Below are 25,926 nucleotides of genomic sequence, written 5' to 3'. Positions count from 1 at the left end.
GAATGGAGGCAGCACCTCAACAGCTGCTGATTGGCTGTGCTGCACCGCAGCGGTTTAGTTCTCTGGAGAAACTCTCGAACAATGACGAACATCTACCCTCAGTCACAGGCAGACCAACATTGACACAACGTAAGAAAAAGCAATTTAATGACATTAAAATACACCAGTTAACTTTTGAACATGCGATGGCTCAACTCGTACAAAAGAGTGCAGTTGATGTGGCTGTGGTGCTTCTGTGAATGCGGAACATCAGGGTTGTTCTAAGTGGCGTTGTACCTGCAGCGACACTCGCAGCAGGATGTAGTATCTCAGCAGGCTACTGCAGCCTCATGTCACATATCATGTCACCAGATTATAGTAATTACAACAAAAAGTCCATAATCCTCGACAAGCTTAAGAGGATCTCCACCAGTTTGACTCATGGAAACCAGTTCGTTCAGATGAGGGCTCCAGTCTGAGCGGATAACCCAAGTGATGTCATGAAGGTGATTTCTGCACCTCCACTTCCTCCAAATGTATGAAAATCAATCCAAAACATCCCCGATCATAAGGCGGCCATGTGGTGCTGTCATTTCCATGCAGACGGTACCGAGGTCTTTACCTGCACAGCGTTTTATGGTTTGAAGCAGACTCTTCAGAGGGGTTATCTCTTATCCATATTCGGGCTGCAGCTAGTGAATATATTCCTCATCACTTATGTGGACATTTAATCTGTGAATCATTTAGTCCATAAAATGTGTACATAATAAAAACAAAGAAAAACCTGTCACAATCTCCCGGAAACCCAAACTGACGACTTCAAATTGCTTCTTTTGCCCATCAAACAGACAAAAACCACACGACTATCATACCTGACAAAAACGCAGAAAGGGGTGTAATGCAACCAGCCACACTGTGGCCATCCAAGTCTTTTGGCGTCACCTCGGTTAAGCTGGCTTCAATGTTGCACAAGTCGGTCTGCCATCTTGGACAGCGTGGCCTAGCAACACCAGAGGGACAAACCAGACACAGGTCTTACCAGCCTGGCTAACAGCTAGCCATCGGAAGTAGCGACATCACATGCCCAGTGATCGTTGATCTAATAAGCACTCAACTGATACCAGACATTAGCAACTCGTGCTAACAGTTAGCATTGCAACACCTCTGTGTGATGATGGTTAACAGTTTGCGTTGGTGCCAGTTTGATGCTGTAAAATCCCTGGCAGGTTTGTGTTTTGGAAGTAGCGTTACACAGTAATTTAGTGTCTTCCAGTTGATGCCATTCAGATGTCGTCTAGATTGAGGCGGTTAGCCTGGCTAGCATGAGTGGTGCTGCATACACGGCTGTCCAAGACGGCAGAGGGACTTCAGCAGACCAGATTTTGGAACTGAACTACGAGCAGAATTAAAAATCGGGATTTCTCTTCAGCTGATGTATTTATTTTCACACTTCATTTTACAGATATCTCGGTGGAAGTCCTGCAACATGATGGAACGGCAAATCACTCTAAAAACTGCTGAAGCCTGATCTGTTAGAAATATCTGCAACTGCAGGAAACTGTTGCACTGTAAAAGATTTGCTAAGAAATCTGAAAATTTAGAAGAAAAAGGGACTTGCATTGAACCTACAGATTTGCAAGTCATAAGTGTAAAAAGAGTACGAACAGAGTTTTGTGACGAGTACAAACCGGTAGATCTTAACACTCAGACTCCTAATAACTACGTAATATTTCCCTCTAACATCACCAGGAGGATCAATAATCAATGCTGATATGTAAATGTCCTTGTTATTTTGTCAGGTATAAAACCAGCGGACAAAAATAAGTTAATAAGCAACCTTTGTACACGTCTTACAGCATATTTAATGAATCCATCTCAAATATAAAAGGTCAGTAATATTTGCTCCAAGTCAAACATAACAAGTCGATACCTCCTCGTGTTTGAGGTCAGCTACAAGACGACATTAGAGGCCCATGGTGATGTGCAGCGTGACCCTTCAGCACTGCAGCAGGAAAATGAAATCAAGACAAGAAAACCCGCTAAATCTTTTGTGTCATGACAATTATAAAAAAGAACACACTCTGCACTTACAAGGTACACTATATATACACTGGATTTAGTCATGGTCATTCTGTTGCAACTTGACAAAAGGGAACTTTATAAAATGAAGATGGCAGCTTGGAATGACGCATTACGCTTGACACTACGCGTGTGCTCAGTATGGATCGTGTGCGCGTCCTTCATCGTTCCTCCAGCAGCTGGAATCAAATCGGTGTCCGGAGGAAGGTAGATGGCACTTCCTCTCCTCACGCTGGCGTCTGAGCGGTGGCTTTGATCTCAGCTGACGCCCTCTTCCTTGCCGCGTACTCGCCGATGAAGGAGCCGTCCTCGTTGAACTGAGCGTCCTCATCGCCGTAGTCCACCAGGCTGTCCCCGCTGTCCCCCGCTTTGATCTCTCGGCTCAGCGAGTGCTGGCTGCCCTTCAGTGGCTTCTCGTCGTTGTCGCTGCGAGAGGAGCAGAGTGGATTTACAATCAAGCGTTTCGGCCACAGCGTCGCTCTACTGGAGACTCCGGCGAGCAGAGCCTGCATGATTGGCATTAGCGTTGACATGTGACTAACTCCCAAGAAACAGTCACACACACATCTGATGGCCGGAGAGCCTCAACTCTCCCTATCAGGAGTACCTAGTGAGGAGGGAAGTACCGTTGGACACTCGATGACGTGCTGCCTCACTGTTATGGACGCGCTGATCAGAGGCTGAGACGCCACGTTAATAACCAGGCTGGAAATAAACACGCAGTCAGCATTTTACTGAGGGCATCTGCAGGAAGTGCCCAGCACACACTTCCTCAGTGGCAGCAGCTGGTTAGTGTTGACCTGCAGTACTCGTACTGCGTCCTGCTTCGTTGTCCATGTACAGCAACGGCACATTTGGGCCTCAGTAGTGATTATGTGGTGAGTTCCAGTAGCAGCTGGTTTCTACTTTCAGCCCTTGTGAAGCTAAACAACAGTATTGATCTTCTCATCGGCCGTGAACAGAGGAGAGCTTGGATTAAGATGTCAAATACGTTTTATGGTTGTGATTTTTGTCCACCAAATATTGTGATTCTGTGGCTGAAGCAGAGGCACTTAGATGTGTTCAACTCTGGTGACACATCGAGTTACAATACAGGTTGTAATTGTGGGAATGGATTCTACACCACTGACACCACTTTGAAACTAGCTGGCAAAACCCCAGCAGTCACACACACACACACACACACACACACACACACACACACACACACACACACACACACTTTTCATAAATAGCTCCAGGAGTAAAAGTGTAAGTCCTGTCACACTGAGTCACATTTTACTTCCTCAGATCCCTGCTGCTGGGAGAATTATACTGCCGCTCACGCTGCGGTCGACTGTTATGAACTGCAGCTCGACAGGATTCATGAGACGTGCACAGATAGTACAACCCTGGAGATGAGCTGCTTTCAATTACGCTGATTGGTTTCAGCTTCCTGCTGGGTGCTGGCCAGCCTGCGTTCAGCTCCATCCGGTCACAAAATGGCAGCATCTGAACTCCCCGCACGAGTTCCGTCGACAACTAACACTCACACAACAACATGGGCGGAGGAACTTTTTCCTTGTTCTAAGAATGAGATCCTGGTTCTGTGCACTGCAGGAACGAGGAATTATCATACGTGAAGTGCAGTCACTTCCTGCGTCGGGATGCGTTATTCTTCTTGCTGTTGTTGGCCATCAGTCTCCTTTAGCATTCAAGCTAAAGATACGTGACTGGCTCTTTCTGCACTCTGAAATCACAAAGACGTGATTCAAAGAAGGTCACCAAGAGCTACAGGCAGCGAATATCAACAGCAAAGGACTTCTTTTGGGTGAAGTTTTGTATCAGAGGTTTTTAATTTGGTTGGGAAAAAGCTCCTCCAACTATCGGGCCGGAGGGACGCTACCACTGCACCAACACGGACGAGCAGACGGCTCAGGACGCGACTGCTCTTCATCACAGTCTTTCAGTTACTCAACCATCAAATGTCTTGCACCGGGGAAGAGTGAGGCTCCACGCGAACCTCGTGAACACTGTCGTGTCTTTCAGCAGCGGAGAGAGAGAGAAGGTGGAAAGAAGGTCACACTGTTGAATTGTAGTGAAATGGTGAAATGACACTTGGGGGCTTTCACTTACCTGTATTCACAAAATGTGTCATCATTCATGCCCTGGGACTCCACGTCTGGGTGGAGGTCTTCTTTCTCTTTCACTGCTCACAAAAGGCAGAGACGGTATCAGTGATTCCTGAGGGAGACGCTGCGAGTAGACGATCACTGCGTCCCCTGACTGCTCCCCCTTTCAACAAGTTGCCTTCCTTGTTCTCCTCACTTTCTCACTCAATGAAACTTCGGTGCAAAGTGTGGAAATGCCAGCAAAGAACCTGTAAACCTCCTTTCTTCTTGAAAGGAAATGTCTCTTTAATATAGATGGCGAGTATCTATGTGTTGTAAGCAGAGACTACACAAGACAAATGGAAGCACAGGCTGTTGCAACTGCCGCTGATAATGAGAGTTTAATGAGACAACAAAGGACTGAGCTGCGTCCGTGTTTTCTGATGAAGACCGAAGCGATGGCGGCCCAGACGACAACCTGATGGCCATTCGCTGCTAGTAATAAAGGCAATGAGGAGTCTCCGGTCTGAGACAGAGCAAAGCTCATGTCTCCATTTACAGCGCACCAACACGTCCCTATCGACTGCAGCAGGTGTGTGTCTAAATAATGCAGCATTCAAACGCCGGACGTGGAGCTCCTCATTTTCCTATCGATGGACGAGCTCGTTTTATCTACAAATTTGCATTGGAATAATGTTGTGGCCTGCTGCTTGTTCTACAGAAGACACGCATCACTTTACATACTCCTGTAATGGTTCTATGCTGATTGATTTCATAGTAACAGAATGGAAATATAATGATGCTGGAGGCAGCAATCAGTATTCATGTGTGTGTGTGTGTGAGTGTGTGTGTGAGTACCTACCTGAATACTTCCCTCCTTTATTTCTGTTGACAAAGCAGGCGATCAGCACAATGAGTGTGAGGAGAGCGATGGCACACAGCAGGCCAATAAACCAGCCTTGGGTGGATATTCCTCCGTGGATGCTGGCCAGACCTGCGGAGAACAATACCCGCTGACTTTGACACACCTTGGCCTTTTCACACGGACACTTGATTGAATGTTTACATCGACAAAGCCCAGCTGATTGCAAAAGCAGAAGGTGGCGGCGTGGCGAGCATTCGTGCTGGTGATGGAAATGGTCCAATATTAATATTAAACAGCTAATTCACTTGTCTAATTAATCAAGCATGGAACGCTGTACAAATGTAATTCCTCTCAGTGAGTCCATGCCGCTAAATTAAATCCTCGTGACAGCAGTGAGGACCACACGCCGCCGCTCGAGTCACTGCTCAAGGACGCAGCGGTGCACCTGCGCTTGGCTAAGTGAGAGGTCACTTCGTTCAACTGCTTGTGTTCATTTGCTCTTTAGTGATTTAGTTTTCCTCCTGAGAGTTCCAGAGGGAGACTTAAAGCACAGGTCAGGTGACCCTCCACTACATACATGACGACGGCGCGTAGAAGCACGTGAGGCTCAATGAAAACACACAGAGCTGCTGGACAAGTCTTGTTGACTTCTGTTGTCACACACACACACACACACACACACACACACACACACACACACACACACACACACAGTGCCATTTTGACCCTCCATGATGATCACATGATGTTTCAACGTCTTGCTGGTGTACCTGTGACAGATTTCACCCAAGGATAACTGAATATTTTTCCCAAAAACCCCAAAACTCAGAATCAAGGTTGGACACCCAGCAAGAGCAGCGATGAGAGAGGCGCCGGGACCTCCGGGGAAGCTGCATCAGCCTGAAACTTTCATTTTCTGGGGGTTTTCTACGTTTTTGAGTCTGAAGAAATGTAACGCTGACGTGTGGAGTCGCCGTCTGATGGCCGACTGTGAGGGCGCGCCTCCTAATGTCGAGGATGATGGGCTTCATTAGTATGCTGTGGCAGCAGCTGTCTAAGCTAGTCAACAAAGACCAATCCACTTCATTTCCCCACGGCAAACATGCAAATCTTCCTCCGTGTCTTCAGCTCAGGTGCATTATTTGCTCAGGTGATAATTCAGCACACAAGGACACCTGCGACTGCGCTGCCCAACCCAAGCAGAGCAAATGACACCTTCTGACTAATGTTGATGGATTAGTCTGCAACGATGGTAATTCCAATCAGTGGAGCTGTGCAATGACTCCACTGACACCAACTCCTGAAGTAAAAATACCCGCCGGCTGGATGCCGGTTTGTCGCCGCACTCCTCAGCTTGCTATTAAACGCTGCAGAAAGCAGATGCTCGCCCAGTGGGGGGCTGCTGCCCTGGAAGACGCCCCTTCAAAGCCAGCAGCCTTCTTCATAAGAAAATATTCTGATCCCAGCACTTTCAACAGCTTCCCCTTATCCACTTATCCACAGTGTCCTGAGACCCTCCCAGTGTGAGCTCACAGCTCGCCGCCATGGCCTGGGGGCACAATCCCTTCCCTCTCACTTCTGATGTTGTCCAGGACAACTTCTTGCTCCGGTGTTGCCGCTTCCTCAGTTGAAGATTACACATAAATGTCAGGTGACTGACGGGTCAATACACAGCCACACGCGCGTGTGTGTGTGTGTGTGTGTGTGTGTGTGGGGGGGGGGGGGGGCAACAAATCAATCACTGACAATTAGACCGGTTGGTGTCCATGGAGTGACTGCAGTCCACAGCTGCACTGGCAGGTCAGGACATGGATCTGGTCTGCTGGATTCCCCGCGGTGATCAAGGGAATGAAACCCAAGTCTCATCAGTACGCACTCGGATTAAAGCAAACAACTAAAGGGATCTTCGTATCAGGTCATGTGACTCTGAGGAACGTGCCACACACGTCATCACGGGAAGGAAAACATATTTATACAATTTCTTTTTGTCATCAATTTACTTTGAACCAGCAATTAAAAAACCTACAAAATGGAGAATGACTTTTTCTGCTGTCCCTGCGTCTGGGTACATGTTCCTGCCTCCAGGGACATGTCCGGGTACATGTCCCTGCGTCCGGGGACATGTCCGGGTACATGTCCCTGCGTATGGGGACATGTCCGGATACATGTCCCTGCGTCCGGGGACATGTCCAGGTACATGTCCCTGCGTCTTGGGACATGTCTCTGTGTCTGGGTACATGTCCGGGTACATGTCCCTGCGTCTGGATACATGTTCGGTTACATGTCCGGGTACATGTCCCTGTGTCTGGGTACATGTCCGGGTACATGTCCCTGCGTCCGGATACATGTCCCTGCGTTTGGGACATGTCTCTGCGTCTGGATACATGTCCGGGTACATGTTCCTGCGTCTGACTACATGTCCGGGTACATATCCCTGCATCTGGGTACATGTCTGCGTACATGTCCCTGCGTCTGGGGACATGTCCCTGCATCTGGGTACATGTCCGGGTACATGTCCCTGCGTCTGGGTACATGTCCCTGCGTCTGGGTACATGTTCCTGCGTCTGGATACATGTCCCTGCGTCCAGGGACATGTCCGGGTACATGTCCCTGCGTCTGGATACATGTCCCTGCGTCTGGGGACATTTCCGGGTACATATCCCTGCATCTGGGAACATGTCCCTACATCTGGGAACATGTCCCTGCGTCTGGGTACATGTCCCTGGGTCTGGGTAAATATTCCTGCATCTGGGGACATGTCTCTGCATCTGGGTACATGTCCAGGTACATGTCCCTGCGTCTGGGTACATGTCCCTAGGTCTGGGTACATGTCCGGGTATGTGGCTGTGTGTGTCTGGTGCTGGTCCTGGTGTGTGTCTAGTGCTGGTCCTGGTGTGTGTCTGACGCTGGTCCTGGTGTGTGTCTGGTGTGTGTCTGGTGCTGATCCTGGTGTGTGTCTGGAGTATGACTGGTGTGTGTCTGAGGGTCTGGTGCTGGTCCTTGTGTGTGTGTCTGGTGTGTGTCTGTGTGTGTCTTGTGCTGGTCCTGGTGTGTGTCTCGTGCTGGTCCTGGTGTGTGTCTGGTGTTGGTCCTGGTGTGTGTCTGGTGTCTGGTGTGTGTCTTGTGCTGGTCCTGTTGTGTTTCTGGTGCTGGTCCTGGTGTATGTCTGGTGCTGGTCCTGGTGTGTGTCTAGTGCTGGTCCTGGTGTGTCTGGTGTGTGTCTGGTGCAGGTCCTGGTGTGTGTCTGGTTTGTATTTCTGTGTGTGTCTGGTGTGTTTCTGATGCTGGTCCTGGTGTGTGTCTGGTGTTTGTCCTGGTGTGTGTCTGGTGTGTGTCTTGTGCTGGTCCTGTTGTGTTTCTGGTGCTGGTCCTGGTGTGTGTCTGGTGCGGGTCCTGGTGTGTGTCTGGTGCAGGTCCTGGTGTGTCTGGTGCAGGTCCTGGTGTGTCTGGTGTGTGTCTGTTGCAGTTCCTGGTGTGCGTCTGGTGCAGGTCCTGGTGTGCATCTGGTGCTGGTCCTGGTGTGTCTGGTGTGTGTCTGTGTGTGTCTGGTGTGTTTCTGTGTGTGTCTAGTGCTGGTCCTGGTGTATGTCTGGTATGTGTCTGTGTCTGTCTGGTTTGTGTTTCTGTGTGTCTGTGTGTGTCTGTGTGTCTAGTGCTGGTCCTGGTGTGTGTCTGGTGCTTGTCCTGGTGTGTGTCTATGTGTCTGGTCTTTGTCCTGGTATGTGTCTGGTGTGTGTCTGGTTTGTATTTCTGTGTGTGGCTGTGTGTCTGTGTGTGTCTGGTTTGTGTCTGGTGCTGGTCCTGTTGTGTTTCTGGTGCTGGTCCTGTTGTGTTTCTGGTGCTGGTCCTGGTGTGTTTGTCTGGAGTGTGACTGGTGTGTGTCTGGTGTGTGTCTGGTGCTGGTCCTGGTGTGTGTGTCTGGTAATGGTCCTGGTGTGTGTGTCTGGTGTGTGTCTGTGTGTGTCTTGTAATGGTCCTGGTGTGTGTGTCTGGTGTGTGTCTGTGTGTGTCTTGTAATGGTCCTGGTGTGTGTCTGTTGCAGTTCCTGGTGTGCGTCTGGTGCAGGTCCTGGTGTGCATCTGGTGCTGGTCCTGGTGTGTCTGGTGTATGTCTGGTGTGTGTCTGGTGCTGGTCCTGGTGTGTGTCTGTGTGTGTGTCTAGTGCTGGTCCTGGTGTATGTCTGGTATGTGTCTGTGTCTGTCTGGTTTGTGTATCTGTGTGTCTGGTGCTGGTCCTGGTGTGTGTCTGGTGCTTGTCCTGGTGTGTGTCTATGTGTCTGGTCTTTGTCCTGGTATGTGTCTGGTGTGTGTCTGGTTTGTATTTCTGTATGTGTCTGTGTGTCTGTGTGTGTCTGGTTTGTGTCTGGTGCTGGTCCTGGTGTGTTTCTGATGCTGGTCCTGGTGTGTGTTTGGTGTCTGGTGTGTGTCTGGTGCTGGTCCTGTTGTGTTTCTGGTGCTGGTCCTGTTGTGTTTCTGGTGCTAGTCCTGGTGTGTTTCTGGTGCTGGTCCTGGTGTGTTTGTCTGTAGTGTGTCTGGTGTGTGTCTGGTGCTGGTCCTGGTGTGTTTGTCTGGTGCTGGTGCTGGTGTGTGTGTCTGGTGTGTGTCTGTGTGTGTCTAGTGCTGGTCCTGGTGTGAGTGTCTGGTGTGTGTCTGTGTGTGTCTAGTGCTGGTCCTGGTGTGTGTGTCTCTGTGTGGGTCCTGGTACCACAGCTCTACCTATGCTGGAGGGAGTGGGTTCGGTCCCAGACTCTGCAGTCCTGGGAGCTGAGGGGGAAGCTGACTTGCCTGAAAAGAGAGACAGACCTGGTGATTACTGGGAAGCCTGGAGCCAGGGCGCTGCTGGCTACTGGCTACCAGCTACCGGCTACCGTTAGCACACACGCTCCAATTATGAGTGTCAGAGATGAGCGCTGGCATCCACAACAACTCCCAAGGACTAAATATCTGCAGAAGAAAGAGCTTTAATGTGAGTGGATCATCAAAGTGATGGCCGTGATTTCCCCTCCTCTTTGATCTCTCTTGGTATCATTAAGGCAGCGGGATGGACGGCCTCCTCGCTCCTCACCATCCTTCATGTCCTCGGCTTGTGTGACACGTCGCACTGCTGTTGCCAGGATGAAAGTTAATATATGTTTACAGTTGCTAATGAGCCCGGATTAATAGAAGAGGATGAATTTATGATTGGATAACTAATTACCGTTGCTATTAGCGAGGCAGCCACAAAGCTCACATCTCGGAAGAATGTGACATTTTTCTAATGAAAGGAGGCATCGCAGCGCTCCGTGCTGATGGCGAGGGCAAACCACACACCAGGTCAATTTTGTGCCGAGGAAGTCTTTTAACTGCAAAATATACGGTGTGATGAAGACGTTCGGCTGACTGTGCTTGCCTCTACACACGCACTCACTACTACAGCTACGATGTGTGTGTGTGTCGGGCGCGCTATTGTGTCTACATGAATGCTGGTCGACGTACTGGGGCCGGCAGTGGAAGCCCAAGTGGAAGCTGCAGGGAGAAGAGAAAGAGAAATGAAAGAAAGAAAGAATGAAAAAGGCTGAGGGGGCAAGCAGTGCTTAACAAAGCAGACATTCACACACATTAACAACACACACCGCCTGATCAAAGCAGCGCTGGGAGCGCTGCACACGTTAGCGGCGCGAGAGAGACGACTGTTACCAACAACTACACTGACATACACACAGCGATGGCACGCCAATTACTTTCATGCTCAAATCTTAAGTCTTACACACACACACACACACACACACACACACACACACACACACACACACACACACACACACACGTCATCTCCCAGCAATCATTTTGCGGCGTTTCCAGCATGCAAATAAACAACCCCCAAGAGCCAATTAGGCGTCTCTCTGATTGTGCGCTCTCCTCCAGTACACACTAAGTAATCGCACGCATATTAAACACCTGCAGCGTGACTCGCCTGTCACTGGCGGGCAGCAGGACACAGCAGGAAGCCTCAGCACAAACGATGATGGCTGTGGGGGGGGGGCGAATGTGGAAGGATGGTCGGACAGGTTCAGGGAGAGCAACCTTCAGGGTGGGGGCTCCACCTGGGCAGGTACGAGGCCCCCGGGTGTTGTACACGTAAGCATGCGAGGCAGTGAATAGAGGAATAGCAGGTCACGTGATCAGAGGTGTGGCGGAGGCGCGGCCCTGTTCCTCGGCCAACGTTGATACACCACCTTCATGCTGAGTATAACGGCAAGTAGAAGAGCTTATCAATGCTGGGCCAACACGGCTGCTCACTGCTGGCATGGGGAGGCAGGTGGAGCGCCGGCCTCCACCCATGACACACGACTGAGGGGAAGACGTCACCTGCTGCAAAGCCCCTTCGTTATGATGAAGATGTCTTCCATGATTTCACGAGTATCCAAACGCCCAGTTTCCCTCCTGCTCAAAGCAGTGTTCCTTCTTCGCTGATTGTTTGACAGCTTGTGTGCTCCGTCCATTCAATACGTGCTGGCTCTCTCACCACAGTGACAAATGAAAACCTGAGCTGCACCCACGTGAAGCTGTTCATCCACAGGACCGCCGCTCATGGAGGCGTGAGACGCGCCGCTCGCTCGCACCGTTTGAAAACAGTCAAACGTCTTTGTGGCCTCCTTCACTTCATCTGATTCCTCGAGAGCCACTTCTGCACCTCAGAGCTCATCTGGTCCCTCCCAGGACACACACACACACACACACACACACACACACACACACACACACACACACACACACACACACACGACTCACGTGCATCGAGGGTGGTGGTGCACTCTTGGCTGACAGCTGCACCGCAGCCCACCGTGGTGCAGGAGCGTAGGTAGAACTTGTACTTGCTGACGGGTTCCAGGTCCCGCAGGATCCACTTGGTGGTGTCGGGTTTGCTGATGTCAACCGTCTGCAGTGGCCCCACTTCCTCTGTTTCATTAACTACAAGTTACAAACCGAGGGTTAGGGGCAAATCTGGGTTTCACACTTGACAATAAAAATACTTTCTCTGGAGGTCTGTAGGGGTTAACAAGTTAAAAAAGTTGGTTAACAAGTTGTTTCATTGTGCGTTTGATGTAAATGTCCAAGTCTGTGACATCACACTCCCTCTGGGACACTCCCTCCGGGACACTCCCTCTGGGACACTCCACTGAGATGATGATGTTCCTGACAGTTTTTAGAAACATACAAGTACGTGTTCGGGGGTTACGGCCCTAACTTTCTTCCTGCTTTATCACAACATTTTGTTCTCCAGTAATACTACTACTGCACAGTCTAGCTATTTCAGTGGTACTTCGTTCCTACACACTCTAAAACAACAGAACTGTTGTGTACCTTGAAAAATGTCAGGGACTACAGTTGACCTTTCGGTGTACTGTGTACTCTGCTGCTCAAACATGTACTTCTGGCCTTTTGAAGGCCAACACTGTACTTTTGAGGTAACAGGTGATGCACCTTTGAGGGAACTGTCTTCAAAGGTGTACCTGCATTTTCCTTTTTATCTGTGTGTGCATTTAAGAGAGGAATTTTTATGAGGATATCACATTTGATGGATGAGTTTTTCTGCCTCCTGCCAACAAAGGGAGGACATCAGTTATCAGGACCAACGACACTCTGAGAAGTTCTGTTTTCAGCTCATCGTGCAGCAAAACAATCTCTTCAACTCAACCAGTGGCCTTTTAAGACCCATCAAACTGACAAGTGCCAGACGCTCAGGAACAGAAATCAAATGTCACTTTTCATTTTGGCTCTTTCTGCTTCAGCAGAACAGGCGGGAGGAGTCTGGGCTCGGTGCTGAGCAAACACACGCCGCCTCCTTATTGGCAGCTTGTTTTGTTTGGGTTCTCCACGTTTGCATTCGGCCACTTTGGCATCTGATCTCATTTTTCGCCAGGTAAAGCAGATAGGCAGGTGGCATTTATGTTCTTTGCTGCAATAAACAAACATAGCGGTTGCTGAGGTGACCTTTGCTGCGCGAGAGGCGATACTTCAGTCTGGTGGGAGGCGACACAACGGTGACAAGTATGAATCGCGCCGCTTTTCCTAAATAAAGATGAAAGGTGACAAATGGTGTCGGCCAGCAAGTTTCGTTTCTCTGTTTTTAGTAAATCATGCAATAGAGTCATGCGATGGACACACACACACACACACACACACACACACCCTGTCACAGCAGCTCCCTACCATGAGTCTTGCTGTCTAGACTGCAGCTCTACTTGTGGGCGGCATGGACGTTCCCACCTCAGACCCCCCACCCCCCCACCCCCCCAGCCTGCTAAACCAGGACAGTCGGACTTTGGTGGTGAGAGAAGAATCGCGCTTAAACAAAAACTGAGTTGAGTTTGCCTCAGCTGAACAGCAGTTCATTTAATTTTGCATCTCCACATCCGTCTCGGTAGACCAACTTGATGAAACGATCAGAAGATTTGACACAGGAAGTGTGGCGTTTCATAGCACGTTAGTTTAACACCACCATGTTCCTGCAAGCGAGACGATGTCACAACCAGTCTTCCTGTGATACTGGTGAAATGTGAAGCCATTAAGAGCTGCTGTGACGATGGGTGGAGCCCTGAAACAGCTGCACTGCAGCTTTGCGATTCTACTTGTGTCACAGACGACACCCTGACAGCTGGCGGCATTATCCTCAGCATTTCGCACATGACTTCCTTCGAGGGGGGCTTAAAAAAAGTCATGCTTCAAAGATTCCATCAGCTTTATTACTGTGCCACAATGAAAACGTCCTCTCCTGAAATACTGGATGACATTTGGCCCTCTTGTGCAGCTGCAGAATCAAAACCAATTAGCCAGGAAATGTGGCGCTAAGACGTTGTTGGAACGCAGCGTCTGTTTGACTTTAGTTTGAGGACAACGGAGCGTGTGTCCCAGTGACGGGGTCCTGTGGGACGGCGAGCCAGAGAGCCGACAGGACAGGGTCAGTAACAGTGGACCCCAACAGACTGTGACACAGCGGCGGTGGTCAGCAGGACCCTCGGCGTGATCAGGACACGCAGGCTAGCGGACATCACCCTGACATGTGTCCTGTATACACTCTGACCTCGGCTAGACACACACACGCACACTCAGACAATTTATGCGGCCGCCATTTTGCAGAATGGAAATACATATCCTTCATTTTTTATATTTTTCTTACAAGCCAGGAAGTGAAAAAGTAAGAAAGGCTGTTCCCCTCAGGAGGAGAACAATATCTGCTAGTGTTGTATCGGGGTAGGTTAAAAGCCAGAGTGTGAACGTACTCAGCTGATATTCCAGCAGATACCCGGTGAGAATCCCATTGGGCTCCTCCGGGGGCTGCCAGGCCAGCGAGACAGTGTGCTTCTGTACGTCTGTGACCCTGAAAACAGGATTCTTCTCCGGGACTGTCGGGGCACACAAGGTGATACACACACACGAAGCAGTCAAATCTGCAACCCAGTTCCCTTTGCTATTATTAGATTTTCCCTCCAGTAGTTGTAAATCAATAGACTCCATGTTGTTTTCCACAATCCTACCTCCCTCGGGGGTTTTGAAGTTGACGGGATGGCTGCCGGGACCATTGCCACGCCCGTTGAAGGTCATGACGATGAGGCTGTACTCAGAGAAGGGTTTTAGTCCCGGTACGGTGGCGTGGCTCTGATCCCCGGGGAATGTCAGACTGTGTTTTTCCCCGTGACTTTTCTTTGAATTCAACAGACTGCGCAGATGCCACCAGTTTATCTACAAGAGACACACACACACAGCCGAGACATCACCCTTCGCACAGCATCCATATGTATATGTGTGTGAGAAAGTGTGTTCTAGCCCTGCGGAGTGTGGACCGAGCGGACGGTGCGAGGAGGAGGCAGCGAGGGCCGAGAGCAGCAAACGTTCAGAGCAAGGTCGGGTCCTTCCTTTTAAACTGTGTCTAAGAGCAAGGCTGTGTGTTTTGAGGTATTACCCTGTAGCCTCCCAGATGTCCGTGCATCTTGTCCTTGTGTACACGAGTCCAGCTAACCTTGACCATGGAGCTGTTCATCACCTCCACCGCTACATCATCAGGTGCAGCCGAGGGAACTGCAAAGACAAACACACATTACAATCTCTGGTGGAGGAGAGGGACAGCACGATGAGAGGGTAGAGGTGGAGCAGATATTTACATACGACACTGCACTGCATCTCTACGTGGGCTCACAAGACAATGACGGAGTCACACACAGTCACAACTAGAAGAACTGGAGGGGCTGAAGACTCTAATAACACACTTGACACGAGTGAGGGAGGGGTCATGACCTGAGGTGACCTCCTGGGGGCACGTCCAAAAGAAAGCTGAACACAGGAAACACATCTGAGCCTTTCGCTCGACAAATCATGTACAATCACTCGAAACAAAGAATCTCCTGCTTAGCTGGCAGAGAGAAAATGGTTTGTTTATTTAATTATGCAATAAATACTTTCTCTTATATGAATAATCACTTCCCATCATATCAGAGTCTTTCCATGGAAACAGCTGCTGCTGGGAATGACGGTTACAGACGTCTGTGTATGTGTGTCCTCCTTCCACTTGGAGCCGGGAATGAATTAGCGCTGTTGAATGTCCACTAACGCCGTCTCAAAGGGGTTTTTGAATGGGGTTTGCAGTTAAATGCCTGAAATAATCTCAGAGGCTCACAGAGGCTTAAAACAGGAAGAGTTTATGCATCTACAAAATGGAGGTTGTTAACAAGTGGCTAACAAGATTATACAGAGGTTCATCATCACACTGAAGGAAAGACGCAGAGTGGAAGGGGAGGCTAGCATTAGCTTAGCACTGCTAACATCCAGGCTTCCAGCATCATCAGAGGGTTCATTAGTGAAGATGATCTTGATGAACTGAACCTGGAAGATCATCAACTTTTTGGTCAGAGCTGATTTACTGGTTCAATCACCACAATCACATGGAGCGATCCTATTGGCTGCTGGGAGGAACCAGGAGATGACCACTTCCTGTTGGTGGGGGAACCAGGAGATGACCACTTCCTGCTGGACCACAACAGCGCCTCATCCCTGACATGATCACTTCCAGTTGGACCACAACAGCGCATCATCCCTGACATGATCACTTCCTGTTGGACCACAACAGCGCCTCATCCCTGACATGACCACTTCCTGTTGGACTACAACAATCCCTCATCCCTGACATGATCACTTCCTGCTGGACCACAACAATCCCTCATCCCTGACATGACCACTTCCTGTTGGACCACAACAGCACCTCATCCCTGACATGATCACTTCCTGTTGGACCACAACAGCGCCTCATCCCTGACATGTTCACTTCCTGTTGGACCACAACAGCGCCTCATCCCTGACATGTTCACTTCCTGATGGACCACAACAGCGCCTCATCCCTGACATGATCACTTCCTGTTGGACTACAACAATCCCTCATCCCTGACATGTTCACTTCCTGTTGGACTACAACAATCCCTCATCCCTGACATGACCACTTCCTGTTGGACTACAACAATCCCTCATCCCTGACCTGATCACTTCCTGTTGGACCACAACAGCACCTCATCCCTGACATGATCACTTCCTGTTGGACCACAACAGCGCCTCATCCCTGACATGTTCACTTCCTGTTGGACTACAACAATCCCTCATCCCTGACATGACCACTTCCTGTTGGACTACAACAATCCCTCATCCCTGACATGATCACTTCCTGTTGGACTACAACAATCCCTCATCCCTGACATGATCACTTACTGTTGAACTACAACAGCACCTCATCCCTGACATGATCACTTCCTGTTGGACGACAACAATCCCTCATCCCTGACATGATCACTTACTGTTGAACTACAACAGCACCTCATCCCTGACATGATCACTTCCTGTTGGACTACAACAGCACCTCATCCCTGACATGATCACTTCCTGTTGGACCACAACAGCACCTCATCCCTGACATGACCACTTCCTGTTGGACCACAACAGCGCCTCATCCCTGACATGTTCACTTCCTGTTGGACTACAACAATCCGTCATCCCTGACATGATCACTTCCTGCTGGACCACAACAGCGCCTCATCCCTGACATGACCACTTCCTGTTGGACGACAACAGCGCCTCATCCCTGACCTGATCACTTCCTGTTGGACCACAACAGCACCTCATCCCTAACATGATCACTTCCTGTTGGACCACAACAGCGCCTCATCCCTGACATGTTCACTTCCTGTTGGACTACAACAATCCCTCATCCCTGACATGACCACTTCCTGTTGGACTACAACAATCCCTCATCCCTGACATGATCACTTCCTGTTGGACTACAACAATCCCTCATCCCTGACATGATCACTTACTGTTGAACTACAACAGCACCTCATCCCTGACATGATCACTTCCTGTTGGACTACAACAGCACCTCATCCCTGACATGATCACTTCCTGTTGGACCACAACAGCACCTCATCCCTGACATGATCACTTCCTGTTGGACAACAACAGCACCTCATCCCTGACATGATCACTTCCTGCTGGACCACAACAGCGCCTCATCCCTGACATGATCACTTCCTGTTGGACTACAACAATCCCTCATCCCTGACATGACCACTTCTTGTTGGACCACAACAGCGCCTCATCCCTGACATGATCACTTCCTGTTGGACCACAACAGCACCTCATCCCTGACATGACCACTTCTTGTTGGACTACAACAGCGCCTCCTCTGTTGGTCTAAAGCAGTATGAGTGCAGCTCCACACAGAGCGGTGAGGGCCACTACTCACAGTCCTCTCCAGAGTAGCCAGATGTTATTTTTGGCTCCGGGCCCCAACCCTGGTGGTTCCTGGCCTGGATCTTGACCTCATAGGGCACAAAGGTGGGGGTGTTCTTCACCACAAACGAGTGCCTCTTCACCATGTGTTCCTGCCAGTCCCCCTCCAGGTCCTGGCGTCGGTAGCTCACCTTGTACTCCAGGCCGGGCCCGTTGTGCTCAAGGGGCAACAGGGGCTGAATGACGGGAGAATAACAGATGGAGGCTTTCAAAGAGAGCTTCACAGTTGCGTAAGATCCTGCTTGTATTTCAGCGCTCAGTGTCACAGCCTCCATGCTATTAAAATGACAAGCTAGCCCAGTGAACTGCTCTTGGAACACAAACTGATCAGAGTTTCTACCAAGACAATGTGTCTTTTCTTTGATTTAGTTTCTTGCTAAGACGTTGTAGATGAAATGATGCGTCTCTTCACAGAAGTCGGCCTGTGAGAGTTAGAATGAGAAGCCGTTATCCACAAAAGCAAATCATTAACAGTGGGAGAGCTGGTGAATCCAGGATCCAGGGCTACCTCACTATGGCAGGGCAAGCAGATAATAAGTGAAGCAGAGATTAATCATCCTACCATGAAGCTGAATATATTACGGTGCGTGCTAAAAGAAAATGTTCCTTCTCATAGCGGCCCTCTGCTAATCAAAGCAGCTAAACGAGAAGCTTTCACCGGAAACTCATTCGGACAAATGAAGATCTGAACTGCAGAATGAAATATCAAAAGTGAGCCGTTCCCATTCCTTAAACTTCTATTGATAATTGCCTTTTAAATATTAATAAAACTCCATCTGTGTTCTCTTGCAGAGATTCTTTGACTTCCAAAAACTGCAGCAGGTGTGAATAATTCATATTGTAAAGGTAGCGGTGTTACAGTATTTGCAGTCAGATGATAATAAAAGCCCAAACTCTGTTTCTTACCTCCCAGATGATATCCAATTCATGTGGCAAATGACCTTCGATTTTAATATTTACAGGGTTCTTGTCAGGGGCTGTGGAAAAGAGGGAATATAGATTTTGTTAGCATTGTTAGTGGAAAAAATCTCCGGTGAAATGGACACACAAGAGAACAGAGTTTCAACAAGAGAGGAATCAATTATCCAGCAGGTCGGTGTCTTTGAAAGTTCACCGAGCAGCGTCAGTGGCCTGGAGCATCTTATCAAGAGCTATGACAAACACTGAGAGGAGGATGCCTCGGACCTGCCGGGGGGGTTTTGTATCTCTCTGTGGGCTCGCTGGGAGGACCCCTCCCCACACCATTAACGCCACAAACACGGAAGCGGTAGTCGACGTGGCCGTGAAGTTTGAGGATGGCCGAGCCGTGGTTCCCTGGCACTCTGAGAAGCTCCTTCCAGTTCCCTGGCTCCCACTGGCTCTCCTCGTACTCGATAATGAACTCTGTCGATGGGCAGAAGGACAATCAGAGCAGCCCCCCGTCCACCGTCCTCCCCCAGCCGTGCAGAGACGTCCCTGATCACTGCTGGGCCTCGGAGCACCTCATCATCATTCATGATTAGATGAATCAATAATGCACAAGATGGTATCAGGCATCATCCTCAACATGTCATATTAATAGCATAGGCTGCCCCCCCCCCACTCACCTGAGATGGAGCTGTTGTGATCGGCCCCTGGGATCCATTTCAGCTTCACACTCTTGCTTCTGTGCTCAGAGAGAACCAGGTGCGCAGGTGGATCGGGGACATCTGAAAACCATCACAGCAACATGAGTGAGGAGCGTCGCGACACATCGTCCATCTCTGCAGCCCCACAACAACAACAAGGCCGGGGAGCAAACGCTCAATCACTGTGGAGCGGCTCGCATCGCTGCAGATCTGCAGATGTCAACAGTCTTTCAGGAGGATCTTGCTTGGGCTCTATTGATCCGTTGGCAAATGTGTCAGCGGAGGATTGGAGACAGAAATATTGTTCATATGTTGGCTCACCTAGAACCATGAGCAACGCTGAGGCCGTGTCCTGGTCCACAGGAGTTCTGGCTACACACGTGTACAGCCCCTGGTCCCCGTGGCTCACATTGATGATCTGAAGGACTCCGTCCTCCACAACGTATCTGCTGACAGGAAGATGGAGGCACCATGTTGACCGAGAAGTAAAAGTACTTTTTCCACTGGGATTAAGTCTGTATTGCAGTCAAAAATACCTCGAGTTCTCAGTGTAGTTGAGGGTCATCTCCATGTCATCTTTTTCCCACAGGAGCTCAAAGTTGTTGCTGAAGGACTGGTCGTACTCGGCCAGGCATGAGAGCTGGGCCGTGCTGCCTGTTACGATCTGCAGGTCCACCGGGGCCTCTGTTATCCTGGTGGGATCTTCAGTCAGAAGCCCAGATTAGTTACAAGTCAAGGACTAAGAGCCGCTGCAAACACCTGCACAACTGTTTACCTTTCACATAGAGCATGGTGTCGATAGCAGACGATCCCTCCTGGTTTTTGGCGTAACACGTGTACTGCCCTGTGTCCTCCTTTTCTGTGTTGTAGATCTCCAACGACCCATTGTCATGAGTGGCGAACCTCGGGCTCTGCAGCGATTCAGAGGAGTCGTCTTTGCTCCTGTGAAACATCCAAAAAAATAAAAGTTTCATCGAGTCAAATTAAATACAAAGGTGAAGGATGAAGAGTAACTGAACGGAACATTAGTGTTGAGTGACGGGGTTACTCTGGCATGTTTTACAGAACCAGACCACTTGTGTCGAGGGCCGCCTGCATCCTCCAGTTGAACTCTACTGCCCTCTGCTGGTGAGACAGGGAAAAGTGCACACTTACCAGCTGAAAGTAGACGGGGGAGAGCTGAAGACCTTGCAGTGCATGATCACTCCCTTTCCCTCGACAGCAGAGTAGTCCTCCCCCTGGCCGGTCAGAATCATCGGGGGAAGGTCTGCAAACACCAGTAGGTAGATTATAATGTTGTGAGGAAAACAGCGGGACACACTAACACAGCGAAGGTGAGGCCCCGCTGCTGTTCTGCGGTCTTGAAGAGCTGCAGTTTCAACTTGAACAAGAGGAGCTGGAACACACCGGGTCTTCTGAGGTGGAAATACTGTCATCTTTGCTGTGTGTTAATCAGAAATGCGTGAATGTGAGAGGGAAATGGAGGGACAAAGGGGAAATAAACACACACTTTATCAGTTGAAGCCAAAGCCTTCCATTGAAATGGTCTGTCTCTCCTAATTGCTTGCAAAGGCGGCTGCTGGGACTTAGCATGCAGGGGCCGTCCAGCTTTATTAACTCCTGTGTCACCAAGAACAAACGGCACACATTTGTTCAAACATTCAGTCTCGTCCAGGTTGTTTTTTTTTCTTCTTTCAGTCTGCACTTGTAAAACAGAGCATTTGTCTCAGGGCACCAGAATCCTTAAGGAACTGGGGTGGTGGTGGTGGTGGTGGTGGGGGGGGGAGGGGGGGGTGCTGATGGAGCTCAGTGACAGCCTGCGTTCTCTGAGCTCCTCTTGGCTTCATCAAGCACCAGCAGGCTCCTAACAGTTCCCTGCTGACTGACACCTACTCATCAACGTCTGGATGAAAACATCATAGCACTCACTCATGATCATGATGTTGGCGTTGGCCATGATGGTTCCGTGTCTGTTGGAGGCTTCACATTGGTAGACGGCGCTGTCAGACGCTTGAGCCTTGTGCAGAACGATAGTTTTTTCAATCGTCTTCCTGTCACCTTCTGCAAGAGGTCAAAGGTCAGGTCAATAACACCGGAGTGTAGAGGTGTCAGTCATTCACACTCACACAACTGAAGTAAAGCGATGCAGCAGCTTTACATCCAAATTTCTTGTACTTGTACTAGAAGGTTTCTGTGCACACTGGATAAGCAAATGACAGAATCACAGTAGTCCCAAGAGCTAACTACCTTAGCACAACAAATGGAGGTGGATGGTAAGTGCTAGCATCGCTGAAGTCACCCAATGCTTTTTACTCAAAATGGGTCTTTGCTTGCAACAACAGAACCAGGATTATAGCACACTACCCCACTACCAGCCATTGGGCTAAGCTAACTAGCCTGTACCTGAGCTAGCTGATGCTAACACTTCCCACCCACTACCAGCCATTGCGCTAATCTAACTAGCCTGGACCTGAGCAAGATGATGCTAACACTTCCCACCTACTACCAGCCACTGTGCTAATCTAACTAGCCTGGACCAGAGCTAGATGATGCTAACACTTCCCACCTACTACCAGCCATTGTGCTAAGCTAACCAGCCTGGACCTGAGCTAGCTCATGCTAACACTTCCCACCCACTACCAGCCACTGTGCTAAGCTAACCAGCCTGGACCTGAGCTAGATCATGCTAACACTTCCCACCTACTACCAGCCACTGTGCTAAGCTAACCAGCCTGGACCTGAGCTAGCTCATGCTAACACTTCCCACCCACTACCAGCCACTGTGCTAATCTAACTAGCCTGAACCTGAGCTACATGATGCTAACACTTCCCACCTACTACCAGCCACTGTGCTAAGCTAACCAGCCTGGACCTGAGCTAGCTCATGCTAACACTTCCCACCCACTACCAGCCACTGTGCTAAGCTAACTAGCCTGGGTCTCAGCTCCCTAGAGGAGGGTCTCAATGTGCTTGTTAGTGTCTGGGGATGATGGTTAACAAGCACATTCCCCTAAATAGCAGGCCTGGTCCTTCAAGACGACGAGTCAACTACTTGCAACACCTTGTTCCTTGTTCCTCACTTCCATCAGTTCACCTTAGAACTGATGTGATTTTTCTCTTTGTGTTACATGAAGCGTTTACAGCCAGTAAATGTAACTCAGTCCTTCACAGCACAATAAACAAAACTCTGAGGAATGAATTAAGTGCACTTGCAGCGTTTTACTGTGAGTTGATGTTGTGACCTGATGGTTTCCTGACTTTTTGAGGAGGTGCATCATTAAACTGGTTGTCTAACTGTGCAGCTGACTTGCGTAGAAGAGCAGAGGCACAACTGCTGCTCCTTCATCAACAGAGTTTGGAACAACTCTCTCACATACTTTACGCTGTAAACCCTGTAATTTCCAGGCGGGGTGACGTGGTACAACTCTGAATTCGCTTCTTCACAGTCACCATCTCTGTGCCCCAGGAGAGGGAAACCAGTTTAAAAGCTGGTGCAGCTCAGGGTTTGGCTCAGAGCACAAGTGTCTTTCCAGTCCACCTGAAGACTCTCCCTGTGCTTTATGTTGCGTATCACATGAGCAAAACCTGTGGAGGCTTTTGAGAGGCATGGGTTTAAACCGGGGGTGTTGTGGGACCGACCCTGCAGAGGTACGCCGTTCTTCCTCCAGGTGATTAGCGGGGGAGGAGTCCCGCTGGCCGAACACTTGATGTGCACGTTGGCGCCGATCATACTGAGCTGATTCTCGGGCTCAGACACCCACTCTGGAGGCTCTGAGAAGACACAGGCAGTAAGACGTTACATAAGCAGTTACAAGAAGAGGGCCTGATAGAAGCGAGAGTCACTCTGACGCTCTGCAGCAGCAACAGGTGGAAGAGGCGTTCACCAGGCTCCTCATACTCACACCTGATGTTTAAATATGAAATCCGACTGTCCCACGCGGCTCTTGACTCAGACGTATGAACACAAAACATGGCCAGTAAGAAGTACTGCAGAACTATTATCTCTACTACTGATAATAATTCAGGCGCTCCTCAACAAGAACATTCTCTGGTTTTAGCTTTTGAGAATTTGCAGCACACAAAGGTTCCAATTCACGGGTTGTGACCACGTGACATTTTGCCGCCAAAACAATGAGAGGATGATTGGATGCTGAGGGGTGGTTGTGATTTGACAGAGATGTGAATTCCTGGCAGCTCTGGATGTTGAGTGATGCGTCTGAAGACCTCTGATACACAACGAAACACTCCACCTCATCGCAAACCTGCTGCTGCCATTCACATCTCTGCGTTTACTGGCTGGTTGACACCTGTAGGTGCGGCCGACCTTCCCGCCGAGCGTACCTTCGACTGTCACCACGAAGTAACTGACAGCCTCTCCGACTCTGTTCTTTGCCTTGCACATGTACTTCCCGCTGTCTTCTTGTTCAACACTCGGAACAATCAGCAATTTCCCGTAACTCTCCAGTTGTGCTTTCATGGGAAGCTGGTGACCCATTTTCACCCACTCGACCTGTGGAGTTGGACTAACAAAAACCAGAGAGCTCAATACTGATTTTACATGAAGAAGGTAAACGAGTCCACGAGTGTCTGAACACAAACGTTCACACCGAAGGAAACATCACATCCATGCCAGAGATAAAAATCATTTTTGTTTTGATTCTAAAATGAAACGTGCAAGGGTACATCAGCAGGACTCACAATCCCTCCGGAATACACTCCAGCTTCAGGTCCTCTCCTTTGACCATCCGCTTCTCAGTGACGTCAGCAGAGGGCGTCAGAAGGGAGGGTTTCCTCTGCAGGATGGCGTTCGCTAAAGAGGAGGGAGACGGCAGTCAGTGGCGTGAACACATGAATGCCTGCCTCGTGCAGTGGCACAGCACACGCGTGTGTTACTCTGAAAACTCACCGGTTTCAGCGCTCATGTCACTTTTTTCTGTCATGCAGGAAGATGAGGAAATGAAAAAAGAGCACAATGAACATGACAACAACATGGATGCATCGGGACACACGTCAAGATCGAGAACAAAACCTAAACTGAGCAGATGCACAAAAACAGGACAGGATAACACATGGAGGGCTGGGAGGGCGAAATCGAGGGTGACCAGGTGCTCTGACACACTTGGTGCTGGCTGTCCAGCGGAGACGAAGAAAGCACCTACTGGTCCTAACGATGACGGACATGGCGGTCTTCTGAACGATGGTGCGTATTCTGGAGAAGGCAGCGAAGCAGCAGTAGTCCCTCCGGCTGTCCTTCTCCACCGCATGAGAGAAGTAGAGGTCTCCGTTCAAGCCCATGGACACCCGCTCGTCCTGCTCTATGTGCTGCAGATCTGAGAGGACACCACCATGTTCATGTTCACCAACCAGACACCTGCCAATCACACCTGCCAATCACACCTGCCAATCACATGTGTCAATCACACGTCATAAGAATGTGAGTTGTTAAAAGTTGCTCAGATGTTTGTTTCTACAAGCCAGCACGAGAGGTTATTGATAGTTTTTACATTCAGTTTTTATGAATGCAAACGTCAACTCCTGCGGCGCTCGGCTCGCCCCTCGGTGACAAACACAGGATCCTGGTATCTCGGTGTGTGTGTTGAACTTATGAGGGCTGTGATGTTGGCACTGTTGGTAAAGACTCCTCTCAATTAACCACATACACCTGTTGAGGTAATGAAAAGCATTTTGATACAAACGTGTGAAAAAACAAATGGAAATATTTAAGGGGTTGAAATAGAAAATAAAGTGACTGGAGGCAGTTGAGGCGTATTTCTGCCCCCTGCTGGTTACCCACAGCGCTCCATTAACAAGCTCAACACACACACCCGGGGTCAAGGGTCAGCGCACCTAATTCTGTTAATATTTTTAATCTGTTATTTTTTTTAATCAGAGTTGCTCAGCTGTTAATTCTGATGTACATAAGAATACATAGGTTGTTTTTTCTAGAATTATAGCGTTTTTTTACTTGTTTATCGGTCACCAGGTTTAGAAAATACAAGAGAGTTGGAAGAAACAAGAATCAGTTGCAAGATGATGAAATCATAGTGGACTCCGAGCGACTGAATCAATCTACCAATGAGCAGCAACAGAAGTATAGAAGGAGGTGCACCAATCTTTGCTTACTGATAGTCATCCAGTAGATCTGCAGGGGAGGAATTCCTCTGGGGGGGTCACACTTGAGGGTGAAAGGCTCGCCTTCCTCCACCACCAGAGGGTCAATCGTCTCTTTAGGAAACTTGGGGACATCTAGAAAACACATGAGCTGGAGTGAACGAGAGTGTCCCACAACAGAATAAACAGACTGAAGTTCTCTTCTCCTCCACAAGATGGCAGTGATGTCATTTTTGTGGGAGCTGGGGTCCTGGACACGCCTCCACAGGCCATTCACAAAACTGTGGAGGAAACTAGTTCAGTAACAGGCCTGCAGAAACACCACTTCACCCACAACTCCTGCTACTACGACTGCTGCTACTCCTGCTACTGCTACTACTCCTGCT

The 25,926-nt window shown here is 49.4% G+C and overlaps 1 protein-coding gene across 6 annotated transcripts in view; it reads right to left on the bottom strand.

Moving 5' to 3' along the window:
• Positions 1–130: 130 nt before the first annotated feature.
• Positions 131–25,926, bottom strand: part of chl1b (cell adhesion molecule L1-like b) — a 67,189-nt gene continuing 41,393 nt past the window's right edge. For 3 of the 6 annotated variants that reach the window (XM_086197456.1, XM_086197467.1, XM_086197476.1), the window contains 22 exons: positions 25,553–25,675; positions 24,589–24,759; positions 24,336–24,362; positions 24,128–24,239; positions 23,771–23,952; positions 23,069–23,200; positions 21,359–21,490; positions 20,585–20,696; positions 20,205–20,371; positions 19,966–20,131; positions 19,751–19,878; positions 19,409–19,510; positions 19,008–19,205; positions 18,729–18,799; positions 17,776–17,998; positions 14,956–15,071; positions 14,531–14,735; positions 14,276–14,398; positions 11,784–11,963; positions 5,011–5,142; positions 4,174–4,246; positions 131–2,484 (listed from right to left, as the gene is read on the bottom strand). In XM_086197456.1, the coding sequence (XP_086053582.1) occupies positions 2,286–2,484; positions 4,174–4,246; positions 5,011–5,142; positions 11,784–11,963; positions 14,276–14,398; positions 14,531–14,735; positions 14,956–15,071; positions 17,776–17,998; positions 18,729–18,799; positions 19,008–19,205; positions 19,409–19,510; positions 19,751–19,878; positions 19,966–20,131; positions 20,205–20,371; positions 20,585–20,696; positions 21,359–21,490; positions 23,069–23,200; positions 23,771–23,952; positions 24,128–24,239; positions 24,336–24,362; positions 24,589–24,759; positions 25,553–25,675 (3,074 nt within the window). In that variant the 3' untranslated portion in view covers positions 131–2,285. The remainder of the gene's footprint in view (positions 2,485–4,173; positions 4,247–5,010; positions 5,143–11,783; positions 11,964–14,275; positions 14,399–14,530; positions 14,736–14,955; positions 15,072–17,775; positions 17,999–18,728; positions 18,800–19,007; positions 19,206–19,408; positions 19,511–19,750; positions 19,879–19,965; positions 20,132–20,204; positions 20,372–20,584; positions 20,697–21,358; positions 21,491–23,068; positions 23,201–23,770; positions 23,953–24,127; positions 24,240–24,335; positions 24,363–24,588; positions 24,760–25,552; positions 25,676–25,926) is intronic. The other 3 variants (XM_086197487.1, XM_086197497.1, XM_086197506.1) reach the window with 3 other exon arrangements.

This window comes from Aulostomus chinensis, chromosome 3, assembly GCF_037954235.1.
Source record: "Aulostomus chinensis isolate RoL2024-O1b breed Wild chromosome 3, RoL_Achi_v1.0, whole genome shotgun sequence".
NCBI classification, from domain to species: Eukaryota; Metazoa; Chordata; class Actinopteri; order Syngnathiformes; family Aulostomidae; genus Aulostomus; species Aulostomus chinensis.
Note: the sequence above shows the minus strand (reverse complement) of the source record. Positions and strands in the feature narration are given on the sequence as shown.